The sequence below is a fragment of the Notamacropus eugenii genome, chromosome 5 (genome assembly GCF_028372415.1).
Source record: "Notamacropus eugenii isolate mMacEug1 chromosome 5, mMacEug1.pri_v2, whole genome shotgun sequence".
NCBI lineage: Eukaryota > Metazoa > Chordata > Mammalia > Diprotodontia > Macropodidae > Notamacropus > Notamacropus eugenii.
The window spans coordinates 64783572-64809329 of NC_092876.1; the positions used below are offsets into that span (position 1 = coordinate 64783572).

A 25758-nucleotide genomic window follows, 5' to 3' on the forward strand; every position below is an offset into this window, starting at 1 on the left:
TTAACTATATCCTTTAGACAAGTTCACTGTTTGTCCCTGTATTTTTCCTTTCCCAGTTTTGCTGCTTTCCAGCATGCTATTTTTCTTTCCCTCCCTCCCTCCCTCTCTCCCTCCCTCTTCTCCACCCCCGCCCCCTTACCGAGAAAGGAATCGGCTATGGCTCCACCCAGACAGAGAAGTGACCTAGCTGGGCCAGGCTCTGGTGTAGAGAGGGTTAACAGTTGCACCTGTTGAGGTGTACCTGCCTTCTCGGGCACCTGTCTCCTCAACCAATCAGGAGCTGCCTTTCGGGGAGCCAACCTGTCAGCAAAATACCTACACAGCAACCCGACCATAAATCAAACATTCACTCCACGGGCCATGTCTGTATTGGGCAGGATATAGAGGAGAGCAGTTGGTCCCATCCGCCAGACTGGGGAAGGTGCTTGAAGATTTGGAAACCTGGGAGACCATGTCGAATGAAGTAGAGTGAGTACAAAACTGCCGCTGTGTGTCTCCAGGTCACCCAGTCTGAGCTTGAGCCCGAGCCCGGCTCTGTGCCGCTTTCACGGCGGGCAGAGAGAGTTTCCTGGGCTGTGTGGGTTGGAACCATAGAGTAATTTGTAAGGGTAAATGAATGGGCAAAGACTCTCTCTGTCTCCATGCGTGTCAGGACAGGCCCCCCCTAGGGCAAGAGTACAGGCTGTTTCCCTGGGAAAAAGATTTTTTTTCCCCCGGAGCAGTTTCGAGCCTGGGCAGGGGAGTCCAAGACTGAAACTCGATGGGAAGATTCTTACTAGCCGATGTTGGCACCCTGGGAGAGGCCTCCGGGAGCCAGCAGGTTTCTACACAGACGCACAGCCCCCCTCCCCTTGCTTAATTTCTAGCGTGAGAGGGTCTTTAACTAGCAAACTAAATGCTTCGAGCTTTTTTGGGACTTTTTCCAAGTGCCAGAAACTAGGTGCCAGAAACTAACTGAACTACTGAGGGTGTTTTTTTGAACTCTTGGAGGAGAAAGCTGGTCACAGGGTTTACCTATTTGAAAGCTGTGGATTCTTTCTTGTAAACGTGTGGTACTTCACAACCACATCGCCCGACGTCTGCTCTGTAAAATTTTGAGGGAGCAGAGAATCTAGAGGATCTTAAGGTCTCCTTTAGCACTCCCAAGTTCTAACATTCCATAGTGTAAGGTCCTTTTCAGCTCTAATATTATGGGTTCTAATATTCTGAATTTTGTGTGCAAATATACTCTGTTCTAAGGTCTTTTCGAGCTCTGGCATTCTATGTCTTAAAATGCCTTTTAGGTTTGATATTCTGTGTTCTAAGGTCCTTTTTGATTATGATATGACATGATATGACATGATATGATATGAAATGATATGATATGATATGATATGATATGATATATGATTACTGATTGTAGTTGCCCTTCCCCTAATCCAAACTTTTACAAAAGCCCTGGATGGGATGCTGAGAGATTAGGGTTACTGCACTCCTCCCTTCCACCCCCCCTCCACTGGAGTTAAGCTTTATTTCGAGGAAGCCAGGAGGCAAAGACTGCGAAACCTTCCCACCCTCCCTAGGGACCTCAGACCTTTAAAGTGGAAAGAGCTTCCCTTCACACCAGCCAAGTCTTTGAGGGATGGGTGGTTAAACGCCAGGTTTGTGAAAGTCTTTTTTTTTTTTTCTTTTCTGAAACTGTTTAAAACCCTGAAGAATGAGTGCTGAGGCCAGGCAGGATTCCACTGTTCCTCAATCTGGTCCGATTTTACCCTCATAATGTAGGCAGGTTCCCATCACTCTGTTTGTGCTTTGGCATCCATCTTCTTAAGAGGCACAAACTCCACGGAGTCATTCCTCAATTAGAAAGAAGAGTAAGACATTTCTCTGGGGCTCTAAAGTTCACCGAGCATTTCCTTCGGAACAACCCGGGGAAAGATGATTATGCCCATTTTCCAGATGAGGAATCAGGCTCAAAGAGGAAGTGATTTGGCCAGGTCAAACAGCTAGTACCGCCTTGCTGCCTCTTGAAGCCTGGGTCTCCATACTCTTCAGTCCAACAAGAAACTGATTTCTTCCAAATCCCCAACGCTATCCACTAGCCAACCTAGCAAGCCAGGGCTTCCAAGAGAGTCCAACTTTTCCCACTGAGCTTGGTGGAGGAGAAGGGATTGGTGCTTGGAAGCCTCCAGAGCCCAGCCCACTAAAGCCACTGACTCAGTCTAGATCTGAAGGCAGATTCCATTTACAATTCCCTCCCTAGCCCTGTACTTGTGTCTTTGCCAAACTGCCAAGCAACTTCCATTTGAAACTCTTTCTCTGTCTCTCTCTGTCTCTCTGTCTCTGTCTCTGGCTCTGTCTCTCTGTCTCTCTCTCTCTCTCTCTCTCTCCCTCCCTCTCTCTGTCTCTCTCTCCTTCCCTTTCTCTCTCCATCTGTCTGTCTCTGTCTCTCTGTTTCTGTCTGTCTTTCTCTCTCACACACACACATGCTCTCTCTCCCAGGAAGTGGCTAAGCTTTAGAATTTTTTGGCTGAGGGTCTCAGGAGGACAGTTTCAGTACATGAAGGGGAGGGGGAGGTAGGGGTAGGGGCGGAGCAGCAGCTTCATTGCAAGGGTGGGGTTTTGATTCAAGGAGGAAGGAGATGGGTAATTGTGGGTAACCTTCAGAGACCACAATTTCAGCTCACAATAGGTAGCCTGAGCTCAGGCCCGGAGGCTGAGCAGGCAGAGCTGATAAGGAGGATGGGAACTGGGCACAGCTCCGATTCACAGTTTCACTGACAGAGTTGGTTGCAACTTCCAGAGCTGCAGCAGACCTGCAGGGCTGTTGTCTCCTCAAAGTATTGCCAAGGAATGCACTGATAGCGGTGTTTGGCTCCCAGGAAGGAAACACATGCATTGGTATTTAGGGCGTTAAAACTAGAAGGGACCCTAAGACAGAGACGATCAGAGCTGGGAGGCAGAATTTAGAACACACAATGTCAGAACCAGTAAGGTCTTCAAAACCCAGAATATCAGAGCTGTGAGGACCCTTAGAACACAGAACGTCAGACCGCGGAGGGGCCTTAGAACACAGTGTGTCAGAGCTGGGAGGACCCTTAGAAGAGAGAATGTTAGAACTGAAAGATCTTAAAACAAAGAATGTTGGAACAGAGGACATCAGGGCTATAAAGAGACTTAGAGCTTAGAATGTTGGGGAGGAAAGGTACCTTAAAGCATTCCATCCTCTGTATAGCTCTGTACTATACACTGAATTCCAGTAAATATTTGTAGCTGAATGGATGAGTGAATGCTTGAAGGAATGTAGGATGAACTGAAGAGGGCTTAGAATGTTAGAAGAAGCCACAGAATAGGAAGGATTAGGAGAGAGAGAGGCACCTGCAAGGTACCTTAGCAATCATCTGATCCAAGCTTTTCAGTTCTAAGATAGAAGAATGGAGACCCAGAGAAGGGAGGCAACTTGCCTGCGGTCACACAGCAATTTTGTAGGCTTGGCTCTTTTAACATTTTATGTAATGCTTTTGCGTCTTAAGAAACATGGCGGCTTGTTAGTTGCATCAGAAGCTAACACAATTCAGCCCACAGGGTGGCAGGCCCAGCCAGCTTTCATGTGGTCTGGTCCCAACATGGTATCACCCAATTGAAATCCACCCCCTTCTTCTTTTAGCCAGTTCCTCCTCCCCTCAGCCCTTTGCTGCCCTCTGGTACCTCTAGGCAGCAGAGGACCCTGGGGGAATCTGGCATTCTTCGCCGGAACCCAGAGCAAACAGGTTGCCTAATGAGCTCCTCAGGTTGGAGAGACAAACAGCTTGTCTGCTTGCTGAGGGTCAGATCTTCCTGAGTCCTGGCCATGATCCCTCTTGCGGTCACTGAATCTCTGTGTCTGGGTTTGGAGTTCTGCTGACTAGGCTTTGAATGAGAGGGACCTGCTGAAAGGGGTGAGTGGCTAACTTCTGTGGCTGGTCCCATATGTCCCCCTGCACTGAAAAAGCCATCCCTAGTCCTTTGTTTTGAACAGATCAGCCTCTTCCTCCCCCACTCCCAGGATCATAGATTTGCAGTGGGAGGGGACCACAGAAGTCACCTAATCCAGACCTTACATTTTTTCAGATCAAGAAAATGAGACCCAAAGAAAGACAGAGACCACAAAGGGAAGGGCAGAACTGGGATTCGAACCCAAGCTTCTAACCCATCAGTCAACGAGCATTTATTAAGCACCTACTGTGTGCCCGGCACTGTGTTAAATGGTGGGGATATAAAGAAGACAAAAAAAAATCCCTGCCCCGAAGGAGCTCATATTTTAGTTGGGAAAACAATTGTGTACATATAAGATGGGTGCCGTATAAATGGTAGATAACTTGGAGAGAAGGCACTGGGAAAGGGGGCACCTGGAGTTTCACAGCATACCCTGCTTGCCTTCTGGAACCTTCTCTATTGCTGGGTAGAACCTGGGAGAGTCATCCAACTAGAACAGGGCAGGGCTAGGAGTGCCTAAGAAGTGAATTATAGTGGTTGTGGCTAATATTGTTACTCTCTTTAAGGATAAGAAAGCACTTTCCCCCACCACAACCCTGGGAGACAAGCAGGGATGCTATTGTTCTCATTTTAAAGATAAGAACACTGAGGCTGACAGTCATGTTTAACTCACCCAGGGTCACACAATTTTGTCAGCGTCAAAGCTGGGATTTGAACCCAAGTCCCTCAATGTCCTTTTCACTGAACCTGGAGAAATACAGCCTAGTGTCTGACATGGGCCCACTGAGGCCAGCCTGACAGCTGCTAACTGCTCTAAAACCTTGAAAGAGTTAACCAGGAGCTCCTCCCCGCTGTGGTTTTGTGGTCGAAACCATGATTGCCAGGAGCACATTTTTGTCATACACAAGGTGTCTTATTAAATGTTGAGTTACGCTCCTGGTGAATGAAAAGTTAAAAACCATCATTAAGAGCTGGCTGTAAAGCTCACCGAATAGACTAAGAGCATGGCCATCCCAGCAGCCCGAGTTATTGGCAAGCTTTCTAGCCTCGGAATCGGCCTCCTAACCACAGGCAGGTTTTATGAGCCAGTCCTCTCGCTGGCCCTCCTGCCGGTCTCCCACGCAGCCAGCTGGCCGCTCCTCTTCACCGTTTGTGTCCCACTGAGGCACCACCAGCAGCAGAACAGCCCAGCCACCAGGGAGGCAGTCTGAGCCCACCTCTTAGCTCCGTTCTCTCCAACAAAGGGAGGAGGTGGGACAGGGGAGCAAGACGTGCAGACAGACCCTGCTTTCAGGAAGTGCTTATTCTTTTTCAGGAAAATGACACTAACCTAGGAAATTAAATGCACGATCTCTACAAAGGGATTGCTACTGGGGAGGGAGCTGACACCTTAGGGGAACAGATTAAACTCCCTGTGGTTGAACTGAGGGGACTCATTCTAGGCAGGGAGCAGGTGGAAGAAGGAAGAGAATGTATGAGGAGGCGGGCATTTGGGGCTAGAATGTGTAGAGTATGTGGACAAGATTCTAGCATTGTTTATTCTCAGATTCTTTCTGTCTTGGCCAGTCTACATTCTAAGATCTAGCTTTGATAGTTAATATTCTCCATTCTAAGACCCTCCTAGATTTAACTGTTCTATGTTCTAAAGTCCACCTCTGACATTCTGGGTTCTAAGGTTCCTCTCATCTCTGACATTCTGGGTTCTAAGACCCCTCTCAGTTTGACATTCTGGGTTCTAGGAAACCTTTCAACTATAGTAGTCTGTGTTCTAACCTTCTAGACTCTATGGTCCCTTCCAGTTCTGACATTCTATGTTTTGTGATTCCATGAGGAAGAATGGAAAAGTACCTCTTGGTTGGGCTATAAGGAGGTTTCTATTCATCCATTTCCTTTGCCTAATAAAGCAAATATTAAATTGGGATTTAAGAAACTTGAGGAAAGGCCCAGGTCCACCATTGAGTTGCTACGGAATAGCTGCTTTTAGCCTCAGTTTCCCCATCTGTAAAACAGATTGTTGTTCTATCCAAACCCATCCATCACCCCTTTTGCTGAAAACAAAGGAAATAATAGCCACAAAATACTTCTAAGATTCTTGAAAGATGATGTCAAGTTGTGTGATCCCAGGCAAGTTACTTAGCACAGTGTCTAGCACATAGTAGGCTCTTTATAAAAGTTTATTGAATTGAATTCAACTTTTTCAGACCTCATTTTTCTCATGTATCAGAACCAGATGAAGTGTCCAAGCCCTTCTAACTCTAAGCCTATGATCCCAAGAGCCCATGTATGGAGCTTTAGTATTGCCTGATTGGGTAGTCTTATGGTTATATCTTGCCTGGCTTCTGTAGGGAACTGCCCTGGGTGGGGAGATGGATCTTGATTTTCAGTCACAGAAAAACGTTGGCCAATGAATGAAAGGGGGAAGGGAAAAGGAGAGCTAGAGAAGGAGAATGTGATAAGAAAAAAAGAAGATATAAAGACAAGATCAGATAAGTAGGGGATTTTTTCCTAATAAGTAGAACATATATCATCTGTTTAATTAGAAAATGGAAAGCAATTAGCACGAAGTTGGAAGTATGGAGGTAGAAAATGACAGTCTCCCCTGGTGACTTAGGCACAGATGACTCAGTAATCCATCTTTGTGAATCTCAAAGCTCCTTAGCCAAGGTGGCTGGTGAAGAGAGTATTTGCCCTTCCTAGTTTAGAGGTAAAACAAGGCTCAGGTCGGCCTGTCAGTAGCCTAAATACATTAGCCGACTCAGTTAAGCCGTCAAGACCCCCAAAGGTGACCCCAGAATGAAATCAGTTTTATCTTGGGTCAAGTCCACCTCCACAAGTCCAGATGGGCATCCATCAGGCTCACGCAGCCTAGGGCAGAAACCCCTCTCATAAACAAAGGCTAGCTGTTGAGAATGGAGAAGGTTGGGGAATTTTTTCCACTGTATGAAGTTTTTGGCAGGGCTGCTGTGTGGGTAATTAGTGAGCTTGATTGATCACTTCTGATGAGGACTGGATATCTCTGCATTAGGGCTTGGCAAGCAAATTGATGGGTGGATCAATGTGTCAACACTCACCAGGAGCACAGCCCCATGAAGTCCTTTCCATGAGAGAAGGTGGGGTGGAGTCAGGGCCTGGTGCACGGACAGGGACACAAACTGATGATTCTAAAAGTGCTTCCCACGGGGAACCTAGACCCACAGCATGGAACTTGATCTTGGCCTTTGTGTCTTACTTGACCTTTGGTAAACAGAGAGAGTACCTTTATTCTGCTATGGATGGGATGCTCTGCAGATCCAAAGCCTTTGATCAGAGGCATGCATGGTTGAGATGAAAGGTGAACAGAGGCACAGAGATACAGTGGATGGAGCTTTTTAATGACACCACCACTCAGGTACATATTTTGTATTCAGGTATTCGGGTTAGAGCTGCAAGGGGCTTTAGAACAGGGAATGCCCAAACCGTGAAGGCTCTTTATGACATAGAATGTCAGAAATAAGAGGGACTGACTGAGATAATGGAATGTTAGACCTGGGAGGGACTGTAGTACCTAGAATGTCAGAACTGGAAATACCCTTAGAACACAGAATATCAAAGCCTTTGAGAAGCAAATAGAGAGAGTCAACATGATGCAGAGGTTGGAATATTGGACCTGAGTCAAAAAGGTCAAAAAGACCTGAATTTCCATCTTACATACTTAGAGTCATTTTTTCAGTCATGTTCACCTATTTGTGACCCCATCAGGGGTTTTCTTGGAAAAAAATACTGGAGTAGTTTGCCATTTCCCTCTCCAATTCATTTTACAAATGAGGAAACTGAGGCAAACAGGGTTAAGTGACTTAAGTTACATAGCTAATAGGTGTTTGAGGTCAGATTTGAACTTATGAAGATGAGTCTTGCTGACTCCAAGCCCAGTGCTCTATCCACTTAGCTGCCCTCACTTCATAAAAAAGCTAGTATTTATACAGCACTTTAAAGCTAATGACGAGCTTTATATACGTTATATCATTAAATACAGCAATCCTAGAAGGTAGGTGCTATTATTCCCATTTTACATATAAGAAGACAGAGGCAGACAAAAAGTTAAGTGGCTTGTCCAGGGTCACACAGCCAGTGAGTGTCTGAGCCAGGATTTGCATTTGTGTCCTCTTGGCTCCAAGTTCATCACTCCATCTACTGAATCACCTTGCGGCCTCATTTTCCTCATCTTTAAAATGAGGGGGTTGTTTTCAGTGGCTCCTAAGGTCCCTCTTAGCTCTAAATCTATGATCCTTTGAAAGTAAGTAGGGACTTTAGAGATCAACCTGCTCATTTTACAGATGAGAAAAATGAGGCCTAGAGAGATATAAGGATTAGGCCAAGGTAACATTGAGTCAGTAGCAGAACCAGAATTAAAGCTCAAGTCTTTAACTGTCCAAACTCAAAGCCAAAGAAATAAGCCTGGGTCCCACCAGAAGAAGCAACATTAGAATCCCAAGTGTTCTTCACATGTCGATTGCTCAAAGTTCATTTTCCCATGAACAGCCACAGTTACTTCCTTTTCCTCCTCTAACATAGGGCCCTCCCACCATTCTTTTTGTGAACCTCTCCACAACAGGGATACCCAACTTCCTTCAGTGTGACATCAGTTGAGCTGAACTCTAGCCTTAACTGGGTGACATTGGGCAAGTGACTCCTCTCTGGGCCCCCCATAAATGAGAAATTCAGACTAGGTGATGTTCAAGGTCCCCTCAAGCTCAAACATTCTATGATCTAACCTACTCTTTTCAGAGGCCCTTCCCTGCTCTGACATCTGTCTTAAGTTTCCTCTCCCTTATTACATCTTTTGTCCTCAGTCTCTCCCAGCTCTGACATTCAGAGTTCTAAGGTTCCTCCCAGGTGTGACATTCTGTTCTAAGGTTCTTCTCAGCTCTGGCATTCTCTGTTCCAAGGGCACTCCTATCTATTCTGTGTTCTAAGGACCGTCAGAGCTTTGACATTCTACACTCTAAGGACCCTTTCAGTTCTGACACTCTGTGTTCTAAGCTCCCTCCCCACTTTGATAATCTGGATGCGGGTCGGGGGGGAAGTATTGGCTCTGGAATCATGGGGGTTCTGGGTTCATATCCTGCCCCTGTTACTGCCCATGTGACTTAGGCAAATCACCTAGCTTTCCTGGGTCTCAATTTCTTCCTCTGTAAAATGACAGGATTAGACTGGGTGACCTCTGGGGTATTTCTCTATGAACTCTAGTTCTATGATCCTAGGAGTCCTACTCCTATAATTCTGTCTTTTGCTAGAAAGCTTCCCAACCCAAGGCATTGTGGTCCACCCACAGTGCCCTCCTTGATGCTTCTTTCACAATCAGCATCTTCTCACAACGTCCCTCTCCCCCAATGGTCCCTGCTCAGAAGCAAGCCCAACTCAGCTGATGGCTGTTTATTCTTCAGGACTTCCCTAGCACCTCCTCTGCCCAAGGCCTGTCCTTGGTGCTGAGGGGCAGACAATCATGAGTCATGCTATCTCTTTAAGCTGTTTCCCTGGCACCATTCATCTCTGTCATATGTCATGGTTTAGAGGCACCCTGTGCCTCTCTGTTGCCCACAACTTGTAGCTTTAACTGAATGCCACCTTTTTCAAGTAGCCTTCTTACACTAGAAGGGTTCTCTCCCTCCATTGAACCCTAAAGTACTTGGTTTGACTTTTTTGTGAGAGCCTCACTGGCCCCACCCCCTCTCTCCTTCCTTACTTCCTAGACTAGAAATCCCACAAGGGCAGAGATTCTCTGTTACTGACCTTTTTGTTCCATCCAGCTCCATCCAGGGGTTTGTCCCTAGGAGGTCTAAGGAAGTGTTTGTAATAAGGAATGTTCTGCTTCTGGGACTCTTCCTGCTGTGAACATGGCATCACCTGGAGTTCATGACTTCAGAGAATCCCCTAGGAGCCATCCTTGCACTGGAGAATCAGCTCAGAGCCCATCATCCCCTAAGTATAGGCTGAGTGACGTTCCCCTAAGTGAGCCTTGATCTCTCAGGTCACTTCCAGTCCTAACCTTCTATGTTCGAAGATTTTATCCAATAGACTATGTTCTAAGGGTGCTAATGTTCTCTATTCTAAGAGTCCTCTCAGCTCAGACACTCTGTATTCTAAGGATTTTCCCAGCTCTGATATTCTGTGTCATAAGGGCCCTCCCAACTCTGACAACCAGTGTTCTAAGGTTCCTCCCAGTTCTGACATTCAGTGTTCTAAGGTTCCTCCCAGCTCTGACATTCTGTGTCCCAAGGTCTCTTTCCACTCTAATATTCTATGGAATACAGGGGGATTTTCTCTGTTCTTCTGGCCATTTCCCAAAACAAATCTGAGTTCCGGGCAGGGAACATAGTAAATACCCATGTTACTATTAACACTTGATGGTTACAGAGCATGTCACTTTCATACCTTTTGATCTTTACAACCCTAAGAGGAAAGTAGTATTACCTCTATTTTACAGATGAGGAAACAGATCCATAGAAGTCATATGACTGACCCAAGGTCACACAACATGTTAATAGCAGATACTGGAAAGGAAGCCAGGTCTCCAGATTCTCAGGCATAGCACCTTTAAACCTGGAAGGGACTGTCTAGTGCAACCTCCCCATTGAGACTAATGGTGCAAATAGAGGAGAGTCCCTGGATCCTGGAGAAGATAGGAGGACCTGGCAGCCCGCAGTCAACTGGTGGTGCTCTGGAGGAAGGGTAGCCTTGGCATGTGCCATTTGACAGTGGCCCAGACAGCATTGGCATTATGTCAGGAGCTGTTGGCTAAGTGCCAGCAGTCCCTGGAGGCCAAGATCCACAGGCAGGCTGTAAGAAGCCATCCTCCCCCACTCCAGCCCTTGAAATGAATGCTACTGCCACAATAGCGTTGAGTTGTTTGGGAGGGGGGAGGGAGGGAGCTGAGCCAGACACTCATCAGGGGAGGAAAGTGAAAAATGTCCTGAGAGTTAATGGTTGCCCCTCCCCAAAGGGGAAAGCCAAGAAAAGGGAAATGAATACAGGTGTTATCCACTTCACTGCACTAAGTCTTCAGCCTCTTCAGGTCCATTCTCCAGTTTCAGAAATTTAGGGAGAATGTGGTCCCAGATGGGAGGGCAGCCTCATGCCACCAGTCAAACAGACAGAGGACCAATCTATTCACACTAGCAGCAGCCCCCTTTCCCTTTCCTATGAGACTGAACACTATTATAATTTATTTATTCATATTTAGTCTCTTTTATTTCCTAATTACATGTTAAAAAATTTAACATTCATTTTTAAAAGTGTTAAGTTCCAAACTCTCTCCTTCCTTTCCCCTTCCTTGAGAAGGTAAGCAATTTGATATAGATTATACATATAAAGTCATGCAAAACGTATTTCCATACTAGGCATGTTACAAAAGAAAACAGAAAAAAAAAACAAGAAAAATTAAGAAAGTTTAAAAAGTATGCTTCAATCTACATTCAGACTCCATTGGTTCTTTCTCTAAAGGTAGATAGCATTTTCATCATAAGTCCTTTGGAATTGTCTTGGGTCATTGTGTTGCTATGCATCGCTAAGTCATTCACAGCTGATTAGTATTGCTATTACTATATACAATGTTCTTCTGGTTCTGTTCATTTCACTTTGCATCGGCTCATGTAAGTGTTCCCAAGTTTTTCTGAAGCCATCCTGCTTGTCATTTTTTACAGCACAATAGTGTTCTATCACAGTCATATGCCACAACTTATTCAGTCGTTCCCCAAATGATGGGCAGCCCCTCAATTTCCAGTTCTTTGCCACTACAAAAAGAGCTGCTATCAATATTTTTGCACATCTAAGTCCTTTCCCTTTTTCTTTGATCTCTTTGGGATATACACACCTAGCAGTGGTATTGCTGGGTCAAAGGCTATGCACTGTTTTATAGCTCTTTGGGAATGAATCACCAGTGACTAGCCCCTCAACCCAAGATGACCTCAAGAATCCTCAAGAGGGATCTGTGCTAAGGGATGCTATCTTGTGATGTGCTTGATACAAGCCAGGATTTTGTTATGCCTTTGTCTTCCTTAAACTTGCAGGCAATTCTCATTTCTGCAGTACTCTGAGGTTTTACAAAGCACTTTCCTCACCTTAACACTCTGAGATGAATAGTACAAGGTAGTTTTTTCCTCCATTTGACAGTGGAGGAAACTGGGGCTCAAAAAGGTAAAATAACAGTTGGGGCATGTTATTTTTCCCAGTAGATAGTAGCCTTCACACAGCTAAAGATCCTAGGATCCTACAACTGGAAACAAAGCCTAAAGGTCATCTATTCTGACCCCTTCATTTTATGAATGAAAAAAATGAGGCTCACAGAAGTGAAAGGACTTGAACAAGGTTACTCAGATAGTAAATTCAGAGGAGGGATTTGTATCCAGATCCTTTGCCTTCAAATCTAGGACTCTGTTCAACATACCTTACTGTGATAGGGAAAGTAAATTACTTTGGTAAACAAGAGAACCTTTAAGGACAAGCTGGCCATCTTCTTCTTGGAGGCTATTCTAAGCGACTCTTGCCTGTCAATTGTTGTTTTCCAACCTGTCACAGTTAATTGGACATTTGCCAGGTGGTCTGTGGACGACTTTGTTTTAACCTGTTCTTGTTGAAGAAGAGACAGCTATGATTGGGGCCACTGGAAAATCTGACTCACGTTTATCTTGTACATATTGTATATGTGCTGATAGATGATCAATTGATCCGTATCGATCAATCAGAACCCAGAGAATAATTTATTCGATAACAACAATATTGTAAAGAAAATCTTGCTTCCAATTCTGCCTCAGATCCTTACTGAACATGTAATTCTAGGCTCCTCTGAGCCTTCATTTCCTTCAGCACATCTGTAAAATGGGATTAATGACACCTGGCACATATACCTCCCAAGGTGAGGCTCACTCCAAATAAGATAAGGAATAGCCTTGAGGATGTGAAAATGCTATAGAAAGGTCAGCTGTTATTATGATTACTATGGTTAAAGGCAGTGTGGGATAGTGGATAGGGCTAGCCTCAGGGTCAGAAAGACTTGAGTTCCATCTCTGATACAAACTGGCTTTGTGACCCTGTGCAAGTCAACTGATTTCTCACTGTCCCTAGGCAACTCCAAAACTGTAGGCTATAGAACAATTGCTAGTCTAATTTAATCAAGGAAATTTCCCTAACAGAAGATATTTAAGCCAATTAAAGCAGGGATCTGAACAGAGGGAGGAGAGAGAGGTAGATGAATGGATGGATGGATGGATAGATGGATAAGTAGGTGGATGGATAGATAAAGAAAACCTGAGAACAGAAAATCCGAACTGGAAAGAGATTTAGAATATAAGGTCAGAACTAGGAAAGCCCTTAGAACACAGCTCAATGAGAACAGGAACTACTTGTTCTTGCTTTGTATCTTCAGTATATGGCATATTGCCTGGCATGTCAAGTGTTTAATAAGTGTTGAATTGAATTAAACATAGTATGTCTATCTTAAAACACAAAATACGTAAGTGGTCAAGGATCTTAGAGATCTTCCAGTCCAACCCCTTGATTTTATAGAGGGGGAAACTGAGTCCCAGAGAGGCTTCATTCCATGTCATAATCAGTGGCATGGAAAGGATTTTGAAGACAATTCTAGTGCTCTTCCAGTGTGCCAAGACTTCTGGACAATTGGTTGATACCCATGGTGCTCTGGGTCACAAAGGGTACAAACATTCTTCGTGCATATTTTTAAAAGCCAGTCATTTCAGAGTACACCTGCAACTAGTTTGTAAGTCTTCCCCACTCCGGTCCCCCTCCAAGCATAGCCCTACATTCTCTTTAGACAGTCCTATCAGCAGCCAGGTTGAGTTTTTAACTTAGAATTCATCCCTTGCCAAGCCAAAGAAATGAAATCCATTTTGATAGACTTAGCTCTCCTCAGCAATGCAGGGACCTAAAACATTTCCAAAGGACCCATGATGGAAAATACCATCCACATCCAGAGAAAGAACTATGGAGTCAGAATGCAGAACAAAGCAGACCTTTTTCTCTTTTGTTTTGTTTTGTTTTTTTCACGGTTGTTTTAATTCTTCTATGCAACACAACTAATGGGAAAATGTGTTTGATAGGAATATATGTGTAGACTCCATATCAGATTGCATGCCATCTTGGGGATGGTGGGGGGAGGGAGGGAAAGAAAATTTTAAATTCATAGAAGTGCATGTTAAAAATTGAAAATAAATAAATTGAAAAAAAAAAAGAAATTCATGAGGATTGCCTGCAGGGCTAATGATAAATTCATGTCCTCAAATCACTGACAGTCTCCACTGGGAAGCCTTCTCTAAACATGCTAATGATATGTTGGCTCTCTGTCTCTTTCCTCCTACCTCCTTCTTTTCTTCCCACTCTCTCATTATCTCGCAGTCTCTCTTTGTTAGTCTCTCTGCCTTTGTTTCCCTGCTCTCCTCATCCCCCTCCCTCCCTCTCTTTTTTCTGTCTCTCCCTTTCTCTCTCTGTCTCTATCTCTGTCCATCTCTGTCTCTCTGTCTGTCTCTGTGTCTGTATCTCTGTCTTTCTGTCTCTCTCCTCCAATACATTACTGTCAGGATGAGAGAGCTGCCATATCATATGTGGCAACTTTTCATGGGCAATAACATCTTCCAAAAGGTCTTTGTTTCCAACCTTCTTGAGTGCTGGGATTGTGGCTCATGGATCTTTGCAGTCGCCGAGGGCCTTGCACTGTGTCACATCAGTCACTGAAGCTTTTGATTGGCTCCATCAGACCTGACTGCCCTACCCCAATTAGCTCTGAAACAAATGAAAAGTTACCCTTTGTCTGAGTTTCTTTTTCTTCATCTCTAAAATTCAACTGTTGGACTAGATGAGATCACCTTGACATCCCTTTTTGCTGTGAGATTCTTGGTTTTTAGGTCTCTTCTAGTTCTGGCACTTGATGATCTCAGGTCCCCTCCAGCACTGACATCCTGTGTTCTAAGACCTTCCCAGCTTTAAAATTCTATGTTCTAAGATGCCTTCTGATGCTAATATTCAGGACTTCAGCTTCTCTTGACTCTCCCTCTTGGGGCCTCTCAATCTGAGTGACTGCCTGGGGCCTGCTCTTCTATCCCTCCCATCCAAGGAAGGAACCCTGCTGAATGTTCTTCCCCAGTGACAGAAAGCAACTGGGAGGGGCCTGGTCTTTGCCCTTTCCTGCTGTCAAGCTTGCTTGATTTATAGCGGCAGAAACTTGGGGCACTACCTCACCTTCTCACTCCTCGCCCAAAAAGCAGGAACATTTCTGTCATTTCTCTTTTCGGGGTGACAGCTTCAAACACCCCATTCCCCAGGGCTAAGCTTGCAGGCATCACCTCCCTGGAAGCCCCTGGAGGAGCAGGTTCTAGTGTGCTTTCCTCCTCCCTGGGTGTTGTCTCCTCTCTTGGATGTTGCTCCAGCTCAGTCCAAGAACTGGCCTGCCTTCATTGGTAAGCTGACCAGGAGACATCTCAGTAGCCGTCCCTAAAGTCATCAGCAGATACTGTGCCTGATAGATTCCATTCACAGTGTTGTGTTAAGCATCATCCTTTCCATGGAATGGGACCATTGCAATTGGAAGATTTCTTAGGATAGAATATCAGAAGTAGAAAGGACCTTAGAACACAAAATGTCAGAACAGGAAGCCACATTAGGACATAGAATGTCAGAGCTGGAGGGACCCTAGAATAACAAATTCTAAAACTAGAAATGCAGCTCTGATTTGTCTTTCAAAACTTATTCCCTTCATGTGCTCTATATTCTAGCCCAAGTGACCTATTTACTTTCCTACATGACATTCTATTTCCCACCTCCACACCTTTGCAGAAGTGATAGTCTCCCTTCTCACTTCTATCTGTTGGAATCACTAAGGCTATCCAAGGTTCAGCTCAAGTGCCACCCTTCAACATAAGGCCTTTTCTGATTCCTCTGATTATTAGTGTTTCACATGCACCCCCTTACCCTCTAACAATTTTGCATTAATTTTGTATATGTATTTTGTATTCCCTTATCACTGTTGTTCCTTCATACACACATACACACACACACACACATGCACATGCACACACACACACTCCACCCCAAAGGGTAAACTTCGTGAGCATAGCTCCATGCCTGGCACATAGTAAGTAGTAATTAATAAAAACTAGTTGAATTGAATCAAAGCATGCTAGACCTAGAACCTAGGACCTAGAATGGCCTTTTGAGGTATTTTAACCTAAGCTTCTCTTTTTACATGAGGAAGCTGAAGCCAAGAGGGAGAAATTACTTGTCTCAAAACACATAGCAAATTGATAGTAGAACTAGACTTATAATCTCCTATTAATCAATTGGTGAATTAATGACAACTAATTCATTGGTAATATTTTTCTGTATTAATAGTTAACACCTAGGGCCTGCCTCCTAACACACTAACTTCTCTGAACAGATTCAACCAAGTTGATTCAGCAAGTAATTTTTGAACATCTACCATGTGCTAGTCACTGCCAGGAGAGGATACAAAGAGGAATGGTATGGTTTCTGTCCTCATGGGGCTTATAGTCTAGTAGGCCGACTCAAACATACACAGTTGGTTAAGACCACAATATGCTGGGAGCCAGATGCTCTTTAGACTGGGAGGTCAGGGAAAGGATGTTTAAATTGTTCTTTCTCCCCAATTCCAATCATTCTCTCCTGTTTTCAATGAAATGGCTTAGTGGATAGAACACCAAATCTGGAGACAGAAAGACCTGAGTTCAAATCTGGCTTCAGACACACACACACAAGCTGTATGACCTTGCTCAAATCACTTGCCCTCTGTTAGTCACAATTTCCTCATCTGTAAAATGAGGATTATAACCACACCTACCTCACAAGTTTGTTTTGAGAATCAAATAAGATATTTGTAAAAAAAAAAAAGCTTAGTATATAAAATTGTTAGTTATTATTATTTTTTTACCAAAATGTATTAAGTGCCTACAATGGTTGAGGCCCTGGGCTAAATGATAGGGAAAGAAGGGCAAAAATTGAAGTGCCTGCCTACAAGCATCCTACATTTCTACATTTTTAGATCTGCAGGTAAGGAAAACAAGACTCAGGAGATCAAATTATTTGCCCAGGATCATACAGGCCATTCAAGTTGGAGCCAGGACTCCTCCACTATACCAGGCTGCATTTCACAACATTTACAAACTGGGCTGATGATTCCCTCTAGGCCCAGGAGTGTGCTGATAAATGATCTCCAAAAACTCAAACACTTTTAGATTTCATCTGCATCATTAATGTTTTCTCCACCATTTCCTCAAGTTCAGAAATCAAGTCCTGATTTGTAGCATTTGCTGATTTCTGAGGTGCAAATGCTCATGATAAAAATTTAACAATCAGCTCTTGCTGGACAGTCAGAGCTGGCTCCCGGGTTCCCTTGCCTGCAACCTGTCCTCATGAACTTTCAGGGTAGACTAAGCTTGTGACCCTCTCGTTTCCTTCCCAGTTTCAGGTCAGTCCGGGTACTCAAGAATGACACAGTCAACTTCCAGAAGTTCTCCTATACCAATGAGGATGAGGCCTGGAAGACCTATCTGGAAAATCCTCTGACTGCTGCCACCAAGGCTATGATGAGAGTCAATGGTGATGAAGAAAGTGTGGCAGCCCTGAGCTTTCTCTATGACTACTACATGGTACGGCAGGGTTGGTTTTGTCAAGAGCCCACTGTGGAAAATGCCTGAGGAGGGCCTGAAACCACTACCAGCTATGACTGCTCCTCTTCTCCACCACCATCCCTAGTTTCCAAGGCCCCCAAGCTCTCTCTTCCCATTACACACACTTATTTACCATAACTCCTCAGCATATGCCCTCAGCCCCAGGCAAGTCTGGATCAGTAATTTGATTAATGCTGCAAAGGGACATGGGCTGTATCTCCCTGGTGATGTGTAAGGCAATCCTTAACCATATCTTCCCATAAATCATCCATAAAAGACCCATCCAATGTACTATGGGGCCTTCTTTTATTTCTCTTGATGGTAGATAAATACCAATAGAATACTTGAACTTTCCATCACTTTAATTCCTTGTTATCATCATGTGACTGGTCCATCTTCTTTCCAGGTCCCCAAACACACCAAGTTCATCTCATCACCCCCTTCTTTGCCCCTTCCCTCTCATTCTATACTCAATATTCCCTCAACCCCAACCACTTGGAATGATCTTATAAAGGTCTTCCCATCTTTCAGGATGTGACTCAAAAGTATCTTCCTCCTACTACCCACCTTCCTAAGCTTTCACTAGTAACCCCAGCCCACAATGATCTTCCCCTTTCCTGACCTCCCAGACCACTTTTCATTTGATCACTTAATTATATCTAATTAGGCACCTAGGTGGTGTGTAGTAGATAGAGTATTAGACCTGAAGTCAGCAAGACCTGAGTTCAAATCCAGGCTCAGATACTTACAAGCTGTGTATCCCCAAGTTGTGTGTTGTGTTGTATGACAACCAAGTCATTTACTCTAAGTCTCTTCATCTTTAAAATGGGGTAATAATAGCCCCAACCTCACAGGTTAAGCAATAAAGATTTTTAAGTACCTACTATATGCTAGGCTCTGTGGTTGTTGTGAGGATCGAATGGGCAATATATATATATATATATGTATGTATGTATGTATGTATGTATGTATGTATGTATGTATGTATGTATAAAGCACTTTGTAAATCTTCAAGTAATTTATAAATGCTAGGCTATTATAATTATGTATTTAATTATAGAATATCAGCTTCTTAAAGGTGTTATTCATGTTTTATTAATTTTTGTATCTACTACAACACCTATGATAGGAGTGGTTGCATGGTAGAGGCTCAATGATTGAATGGATTGATGGATGGAGAAATAGACAGTGAGATGGATGAACAGAGGATGGATGAGGGATGAATGGGGAGATTAATAGATGGAGGGGATAGGTAAACGAATGAGGAATAGGGAATGAATAGATGAATGGTTAAATGAATAGTTGGATGAGTGAATGGGAGTCATTGATTGTGGTAATAGACAACATAGAACTTGTGCAATTGACTTGATCAGAAATACAAAGACTGGAGGTATTCCTGCCATACTGATAACCCAGCTATGGGTATTGGATACTGACTTTAAAATGTGTTAGATAGATAAAAGATAGATAAAACATTTATTAAGTGCTTACTATGTGCTGATCACTGGAAATACTAATAGAAGCAAATAGAAAGGTAGCCTCTGCCCACAAAGAGCTTACATTATAATGGGATAAAAATAGCTGATAAAAACAAATAAAAAGGAATGTGGGGGTAGTTGGAATGGGATGGTAGGCTGTGGTCTAGGACATCATGGTTTGAAGAGAACATTATGGCTGGTGTGGTGAGGGGATCTGTATTAGCTCCTTCTTTGTCCTGGGCTGAATGACTGTGATGAGGAATGGAACAGAGGGTATTCATTCTGAAGACCATTCTCATGTTAAATTTATCCCCAAACAAAGGGTGAGGGTGAGATGCTGAGTTTCACCTAGTCCCCTTCCCACAAATCTGGAAGTTCCCCTAAACTCAATAATATCTGCTCTCATCTTCAGGGTCCAAAGGAGAAACGAATTCTCTCTTCAAGCCCAGTCACACGAAGTGACTTAGGAAAGAGGTGAGAAGACGCCAGCTCCCTACCTGACCCCTCTCTCATTCCTTTGTCTTGCAGATTAGCAACAAAATTTAGAACCAGGCAACCTGGGTTCAAATCCCAGCTCTGTTCTTTACTTCCTTGGTAGCCTTTGGCAAATCACTACCCTGCTCTGGGCCTCATTTTCCTTATCTGTAAAATGAGGGGCTTGGGATAGATGGTCATTTAGGTTCTTTCCAACTCCCAGTCCTAAGATTTTTCCTCTCTATCCTTTCCCTTCTTTCTTCCTCCTTCCCAGCACCAGCCAGGTGTCAGAAGGAAGAAAAGCCTGACTGATTTGCATAAAGGCAGGTTAAAAGCCTGGGAGGGAAGTCTTTCATGACTCCTGGGAAATGATGTCACAGACATAGATACGTAATATATAATGCAATATCATGGAGGTGAGTTGGGAGCAGCCCAACTATCAGGAAGTCCTCTTGTAGGAAGTGGCATCCAAGCTGAGTTTTGAAGGGAAGCAAGGATTCTAAAAGATGGAAGGGAGTTGGGAAAGTATTCCAGACTTGTCTCTCCATTGACTCTCTGTACCATGACCCTTTGTCATTATATTTCTCCCTGGGCTACTAATTCTTGGCTTCCATCTCTCTGAACAGTTCTCAGTTTCTATTCTGATGTCTGGGACCAAAGCCTGACTCGATTCTCAGCCAGGGATACTCAGGGAGAGATGGTCAAGCTGGGGCACATGTTTACCTGTGATCCCTCTAGCTTCCTGAGGGATGTCCCTAGACATCAGCAGCAGCCAGGCCCTATCAGGGTGTCTTTCTATTTCTAGGTCTGTTTCTTTTCTGTCTTTCTATCCCCAATTATGCCTAACATAGTCCCAGGCACATAGCAGTAGTTCAATAAATACGTGTTAAATTATTGATGGATTGATAGTCAGTACTTAAATATTTGGATAAACGAATGAATGAGTTGCAGCTTCTTCCATAAAAAGTCATCTTTCAAGTAAGTAACCCAATCCTTCCCCCAGGTACCACCATGGGATGGAATATGAAGTAGATTTTCCCCCTTTGGAGAGCCCTACTCATCTCATGAAGTTCTTGACTGAAAACGTCTCAGGGACACAGGAGTACCCAGACCTAACCAAGAAAAACAATCTGATGAGCTTGGAGGGGACTGGACCAGCCTCAACCAAACCGGCCCTCCTCCCTCCTGGCCCCAGCAAGCTGGAGGACAGCTCTGCTAATGGCAGCTACTTGCTCCCTTCTGGAGACATGTATGACAGCAGCCTCAGCAACCTGTTTGAGACTATCCATGGGCCCCCACCCCAACAGAGCTGGCAGCCTGACAGCACTTTCAAGGATGATGGACAGGAGGTAAGCCATGGACCCCATTCACAAATTGGGATGACAAAATCAGAGTCCCGGAATGTTAGTGCCAAGAGGGAACTTAGTGATAAAGGATGGAAGAGATCCCTGTCCCTGTAATGAAGTTTTCTGGTTCATGTGATGTTCTCCCTTAGGGGAGGGTTGTGGTGGCTACTTAATTAGATAGGAGCTAAGAGGGAAGGTGTGGTCAAAGCATCAAAACTATTATTAAAAATAATCACAGCTCTCATTTCTAGAGAACCCTAAGGTTTAAAACACACTTTCCTTGAAATTCTGGGAAGTAGGGACTATAAAGATTTTCATTCCCATTTCAAAGATGGCAAAGCTAGTGCTGTGAGATGGGAGGGAACTAAATATTTAGAGCAGAAAGGGACTTGAGAGATCATTTCATCCATTTTACAGGTGGAGAAACTGAGGCTCAAAGAGATTGATCACTTGTTCAGTCATATAAGTAGCAAGTTACAAAGTCAGGATTTGAACTCAGGTCCTCTGACTTCAAATCCCCTGGTTTGGTTTATTTGTTTGTTTTTTATTGCATAATACTGTCTCCTTGCCTAAGGCTATAGGGAGAGTTAGGTGGTCTCAAACTCAGGTCTCTGAACTGATTCAGGGTTCCTGTCAAATCTCCTGGCATAGGACATGGACTTGGGGGCCCTTTATACCTCAGGCCTTGATTTGTCACTTGATACAGTCACCTGACACTCCTTGTATCTCCAGTGGCTCAGATAATGTGGCAGACAGGATCCATTCTGGGAAACCAATGGGCGGAAGTTAGGTTGGAAGGAGAAGGTGCTTTGGGATCCACAGAAAAACAGCATTAGAGCCAGTCCATCATGGCCCTCCCCTGTGATTGTGTTTCCCTTCAGCCACTGCTTTTCCCTGATATCTTGAAAAGCCCCACGGAGCCCCAGTGTCCAGAGGAGTATCCCGGCACTAAGAGGTAACAGAAGGGTGCTTAGCCTTATGGGGCCCTTGGCTGGCTGGGAGGTTGGATAAAAGATGTTCATGAACGTAAGCAAGAGCTTCCCCAAATTCCATCCTCTCCCCATCCCCTGTCCTGCTTTTTCCTTAGTCAGAGAACAAAAAATGTTAAAAGCGGGAAAAAAAATATTAGAATGTAGAATGTCAGAACCTGAAGAGGGCTTGGAACAGAGAACGTCAGAGCTAGAAGGGGACTGAGAACAAAGAATGTCAGAGTTGAAAGAGACCTTAGAGTACAATATATCATAGCTGGGAGGGCCTTAGAACACAGAATGTCAGAGCTGGGAGAGATCTTAGAATAGAGAATGTCTGAGCTGAAAAGGCCTTAGAACTTAACATGTAAGAACTAGGAGAGATCCCAGAACACAGAAGGCCTCAATGTCAAAGCTAGAAGGGTTGGATATAAATATTCAATCTAGATTGCTTTTATGAATGAACAAGCTAGGATCCAGAAAGGCAGAGTAATTTTCCAAGGCTACAAGGTAATTAACTGGCAGAGCTAGGAATAGCTCCCAGATCTTCCACCTCTTAGTCCAGGATTCTTTTGAGAATTTCACTCTCCGTGAAACTGGGCGATTTGTGCCCTGAACAGACCCATTCTGGGGCTTGTGATCACCTTATCAGTTCACATCCCAGCTGGAGGGACCTCTGCTCAGAGCCTACAGAGCTCATGCCCAGCCATCCAAGAGTTCAGACCTATTCTTCACCCCTCCCTCACCGCCACCACTAGACTACACAAGAGGGAATGAGGAATAGATTATACCGTGGAAGAGACTTGAATCCTGCCCAGGAGATGGACATTGACATCCTTCTGTCCTAAGGTCTCATGACTCTCTTTTTATTCTCCTCAAAGTGACTTTGAATATACCCTGGGTTCCCCCAAAGCCATCCACATCAAATCTGGGGAGTCACCTATGGCCTATCTTAACAAGGGACAATTCTACCCAGTTACCCTGAGGACTCCAGGAGGAGGCAGATGCATGAACTTGTCTTCCAACAAAGTAAAGGTCAGTAGCCTCCAATGGGTATCATGGGAATGGAAAACAATTGTGTCAAATGCACAGGACTGATTAGTTAGGGTGGGACTAACCAGGGCAGCTATGGTAAGGCTGGAATTTGCCTTCAAGAATCTGAGGAAACCTCCCAACATAAAGACTCAGGAATGTAAAGGAGATTCCTGTTCAGGTAGAAGTTTTGGATGACTCTTCCAACTCAGAGTTTCTATGATTCTACAACTTGTAAATGAATTAGGGAAACTGAGGCACAAAGGGGTGGAGCCATTGGATTTAGGTCATGGGCTTTGACTTTCTGACCTAGGCATGTCTAAACAAAGAACACTAGAATGAATCACTAAATTCTAGTAACCTTGACCTTTTGGCCTTTTGCCAATTGGTGACTGGTGAGGGAACTCAGGGATAGGAGAGGTTAATTGAGGCCTGGCCCCTTGGCACTGACAAGGTCTACTTTGCAGAGCATGATCATGGTGGTATTTGATAACGAGAAGATCCCTGTGGAACAGCTTCGGTTCTGGAAGCATTGGCACTCTCGACAGCCCACAGCAAAGCAACGGGTCATTGATGTGGGTGAGTAACCAACTCCTCCCCTACATACAAAGGCCAGGGCAGAGATACCCTAACCTATCCCCAGGACCTGCCAGTTTCTAGAGGGCCAGGGGTGGAAGGCAAGGGGAGGGCGCAGGAGCCATGAGATGGGACCGAATGCTTCCAGTCCAGGCATTTCTTTCAGGGCAAGAACCTTTAGAGGCAATGCAACCCAGTGGAAAAGATACAGTCCTGCTCTGCCACGTACTGGCTCCAAGACGCAACCACTTAGCAGCTGTGGGTCAGTGGCTACATCTGCTTTTTTGCAGATGATGTAACAAACCCAGATAAGGGAAAACATTTGTTCAAGACAAAACTAAGATGAACAAAAGGCAAGCCAGGTCCAACACCCTTGGCCCCATGAACCATTGGAAATAGACATAAGTGCCAAGTTTGTGGCAAAGCAGGAATTCAGGTCTCCTTCTAACCTGAGGTCTCTGTCTCCTGTGCCAGGTATCTTCATCAATGAGGTGCATGTGAGGTGTGGCATGCTCCCAGCTCTGACATTTTGCGTTCTAAGGTTTTTTCCAGCACTAACATTCAATGTCCCAATTTTCTGTGATCTAGGCCTAAATTATCTGAGCCTGTTACAGTTGACAGCCAGTTGTTTCTTGTCCCTTAAGGTCACATATCTGACAGAGTCAGACCTCAACCCAGGTCTCATCCCCTAATCTAACATTCTTCCTACTGTACTATATGTTCTGAATATGGAGAGGAAGAAAGCCACTCCCAAGCTAGGCCTCTTGTCCCCAGCCTCAATCTCAGACCCTTTCCCAGCTGGTGCTTTCTGCATTTTGATCACTCTGTGCCACACCCTAATTTTTTACTAGGAGGTTCAGACTTTGCCAGGGGTTATTTCCTAGTGGGTTTCTCTCCCCACTGGAGCTCACGTGGCTCTGTTTATCCCAAAGCATCACAAAAAAGAGGGTAGCTGCTTCCAGTCAACAGACACAGAGTGGAAAATTTGCTGGGATAATTCATGACCTGGGGAAGGTAGCCAGGCTGAGGGGCTCACAGCCAGATCCGCTTTGGGGTCAGATGAGGGAAGGAAAAAAGTCAGTGTCTCAGAGGAAGTAGCAGTGACCAAAGAAAAGCATAGAAGGGTGACATTGGCAGCAGAGGAGGTGACCAGTTTGAGGAGTTGATATTTAGGACCATAGAATCTAAGAATAGAAGAGACCTTAGAGTATAAACTATCAGAGCCAGGAGGGTCCTTAGAATATGGAATGTCAGAGCCAGGAGGGTCCTTAGAACACAGGATGTCAGAGCTGGGAGGGGCCTTAGAACACAGGATCTCAAGGATCTCAGAGATGAAAGGGTCCTTAGAACGCAGTATTAGACATAAGAGTATCAGATAATAGAAAAGCATTAGTTTTGGAGTTGGAAGATTTGCCTTCAAATTCTCTCTACTCCTTAGTAGCTTAAGTGTTAATCACGTAACCTCCCTGGTCCTCAATCCTCTATTAAAGGAAGAGGTTAGACCAGGTGACATTCGAGGGTCCTCCCAACTCTGCCATTTTGCTTCGTTTCTCATGTTGCCAAGGACAAAATAACTATTGCTAGGTGTCTTGGGTCCTAGGGATGTGCCTATCCCTACTGAGCTAGGTTGGTCCTCAGGAAGTAGACTGTTACTGTGGCAAAGGCTATACCAGAGGAACTCTAAGCCCTAGCAGGTTCTACCAGACCTAGAAAATCAAGAAACTGTTCGTGCCGTACACTGAGCAGGACTATGGCAAGGGCCAAATTAGATGACTGATTTAAGTATTTTGGCATGAGTCATTATTAGAGATGTAGTCAGTCCCCACACTGGAAGAAAAGCCACCTTCTGTGACACTTTAATTCCAGGCAATATTAGAATCTTATTCTGGAGACAGCAGTGGAAAGGACACTAGATTTGGAGTCAGAGGGGCTTTATTTCAAAGTCACCTTGCTATTTGTTTGACCTGGAGCAAGTCATGTCATCACTTTGTGCCTCAGTTTACCTCCCTGCAAAATGAAAGACTAGGTGACCTCTAAGGTTCCTTCCAGTTCTAAGTTTAGGAGCTTCTGAATTCATAACACATTTAGATAGTACTTATAATAATAATGACTGACATCTCTATAGTATTTCAAATTTGCAAAGCAGGTTCTTATCACATTCTAGACTCACAAAGCCTTGTGAAATATCAGCTACAAATAATATTATCCCCATTTTACAGATGAGGAACCTGAGGTTCGGGTCATGTGTCTTACCTGTAAT

General features: G+C 44.4%; 1 protein-coding gene across 2 annotated transcripts in view; it reads left to right on the top strand.

Annotated features, from left to right (window-relative positions):
- Positions 1 to 229: 229 nt before the first annotated feature.
- GRHL3 (grainyhead like transcription factor 3) overlaps positions 230 to 25758 on the top strand; it is a 48502-nt gene continuing 22973 nt past the window's right edge. Inside the window, exons 1-7 of one of the 2 annotated variants that reach the window (XM_072609316.1) lie at positions 230 to 468; positions 17417 to 17603; positions 19515 to 19576; positions 20580 to 20925; positions 21804 to 21877; positions 22772 to 22925; positions 23390 to 23501. In XM_072609316.1, the coding sequence (XP_072465417.1) occupies positions 452 to 468; positions 17417 to 17603; positions 19515 to 19576; positions 20580 to 20925; positions 21804 to 21877; positions 22772 to 22925; positions 23390 to 23501 (952 nt within the window). In that variant the 5' untranslated portion in view covers positions 230 to 451. Of the gene's footprint in view, positions 469 to 2630; positions 3918 to 17416; positions 17604 to 19514; positions 19577 to 20579; positions 20926 to 21803; positions 21878 to 22771; positions 22926 to 23389; positions 23502 to 25758 lie in introns of those variants that run through there. The other variant, XM_072609317.1, reaches the window with a different exon arrangement.